General features: G+C 50.3%; 1 protein-coding gene across 1 annotated transcript in view; it reads left to right on the forward strand.

The window, feature by feature from the left end:
- cnksr1 (connector enhancer of kinase suppressor of Ras 1) overlaps nucleotides 1-2,500 on the forward strand; it is a 50,849-nt gene that overhangs the window by 40,709 nt on the left and 7,640 nt on the right. The window contains exons 15-16 of the mRNA XM_062522634.1: nucleotides 958-1,031; nucleotides 2,075-2,146. Coding sequence (XP_062378618.1) covers nucleotides 958-1,031; nucleotides 2,075-2,146 — 146 coding nt within the window. The remainder of the gene's footprint in view (nucleotides 1-957; nucleotides 1,032-2,074; nucleotides 2,147-2,500) is intronic.

Raw genomic sequence — 2,500 nt, forward strand, 5'->3', positions numbered from 1 at the left:
AGTTGGTTGACAAGTTTTGGTTTGGTCAGAATCTGATGTCTAAAGTGAATTATAAAATATTTCTACTACACCTCTACCCAGTACCCTCTACCCTCTACCCTCTACCTTCTACCCCTCTACCCTCTACCCAGTACCCTGTGCCCTCTACCCTCTACCCTCTACCTTCTACCCCTCTACCCTCTACCCCGCTACCGTCTACCCTCTGCCCCTGTGCCCATCAGTGCGGCGTCCCTCTACCCTCTACCCTCTACCCCTCTACCCTCTACCTTCTACCCTCTACCCTCTACCCTCTACCCCTCTACCCCTCTACCCCTGTATCCTCTACCCCTCTAACCTCTACCTTCTACCCCTCTACCCTCTACCCAGTACCCTCTACCCTCTACCCCTCTACCCTCTACCCTCTACCCCTCTACCCTCTACCTTCTACCCCTCTACCCTCTACCCTGTGCCCTCTACCCCTCTACCCTCTACCCAGTACCCTCTACCCTCTACCCCTCTACCCTCTACCCTCTACCCCTCTACCCTCTACCCTCTGCCCCTGTGCCCATCAGTGCGGCGTCCCTCTACCCCTCTACCCTCTACCCTCTACCCCTCTACCCCTCTACCCTCTACCCCTCTACCCCTGTGCCAGCTGGCGGCCGCTCTGATCAGAGCTGGCATGGAGTGGGCGCTCATTAGGAGTTTGATTATGAATGCTGCTGTGTGGTGCCTCTGTGGAGGCTTCTTGGCAGCCGATGTTTACAGGCTCTGGTGTGTGTGTTCAAAGCACTGCTGTGTGTGTGTGTGTGTGTGTGTGTGTGTGTGTGTGTGTGTTTGTTCGAGAGTAAATTTGATTAGACAGTTTTGAGTTGCTTTTGTGGTTAACTGTGGCTCTTGTGGTAACACGTATACAAAAAATGTGTGTGTGTGTGTGTGTGTGTATGTGTTGACATGCTGTACCTATGTGTGTATCCACAGGAGGAGAAAGCAGAAGGCCTGGTCCAGATTGGCAGCTACAGTATTGAAAGTGCTGGAGAACACAAGAGGAAGTAGTGAGTGTCTGACGGACTTGTTTCACTGTGTGTGTGTGTGTGTGTGTGTGTGTGTGTGTGTGTGTGTGTGTGTGTGTGTGTGTGTGTGTGTGTGTGTGTGTGTGTGTGTGTGCGTGCGTGCGTACATGCGTGCGTGCGTGCGTGTGTGTGTGAGACGTGCTGATGTCCCTCCATTGTCTCTTTGCTGTTGCTATGAATTGAACTCATTGTGTGTGTGTGTGTGTGTGTGTGTGTGTGTGTGTGTGTTTGTTTGCTGTTGCTATGAATTGAACACATTGGCTGTGTTTTGGCTACAGACAGTGCTTCTGTCCCACATGTATTTCTGTTCCTTTATCGCAAACAGACCATGCACATTTAGCTACATCTGTGTGTGTGTGCTGGTGTGTGTGTGTGTGTGTGTGTGTGTGTGTGTGTGTGTGTCTGTGTGTGTGTGTGTCTGTGTGTCTGTGTGTCTGTGTGTCTGTGTGTCTGTGTCTGTGTGTGTGTCTGTGTCTGTGTCTGTGTGTCTGTGTGCTCGTGTGTGCACACGTAGACTGTGCAGTAGAGGCACTGAGGTGTGTAACGAGTGTCATTCTCTTGACTGATGACTTTTAATTTGGGCGGCCATGTTCCCCGTTCTCAAGGGTAGTCTCGTCAGCTCCACTCACTCTTCCTCTCCTTCATCCTCCTCTCTCTCCCTCCTCCTATTATTCTCTCTCTATCTCTACTTCCCTCTCCCTTCCCTTTGGTTCTCCCATATTTTCTTCTGCCTCTCTCTGCTCTTTATCTCTGTCTTTATATCCCCCTTTTTTCCCTCATTTTATTTATTTTCTCTTATTTGCTCTTTCCCTCTCTCCCTTTCTCTGTTTCTCTTTCTCTCTTCCTCCCTCTCATTCTCTATCCCTTTCTGTTGTTTTCTTTTCTCCACATCTCTCATTTATCTCTCCCCGTGCGTGCGTGTTTGTGTGTCTGTCTGTGCGTGCGTGCGTGCGTGCGTGCGTGTGTGTGTGTGTGTGTGTGTTTTCTCCACCTCTCTCATCATATCTCTCTACTTGTTTTTGCAGTGTGTTCAAGATGTGCCACCAGCGCTTCCACAATTTCTTCTTCGCCGCCGACAACGTGACGGACATGAGCAAGTGAGTCCTGCTGACATCACCACGCTGTCAGTGCCGCCGCCGCCGCCGCCGCCGCACAGGATATGACATCACTGCGCACCACTGATATGTGCAGTAGAGACACGCTTTAATGCCAGTCCTGTTTCATATCCTTTTGAGATATAACACAACAGAAGTGGTACAGTTCTCACCACCCCCTCTCAACACACACACACACACACACACTATCTCTCTCTCTGTGTGTTTCGTGTGCAGACTGTATCACACCACAGGGTGTTGTTTCTGCACCTCCTGTGCTGTTAAAAGGCACAATGTTTACATACTCAGGAAAATCACACCAGAGACACACACACACACACACACACACACACACAC

The sequence above is a fragment of the Sardina pilchardus genome, chromosome 20 (assembly GCF_963854185.1).
Source record: "Sardina pilchardus chromosome 20, fSarPil1.1, whole genome shotgun sequence".
NCBI lineage: Eukaryota > Metazoa > Chordata > Actinopteri > Clupeiformes > Clupeidae > Sardina > Sardina pilchardus.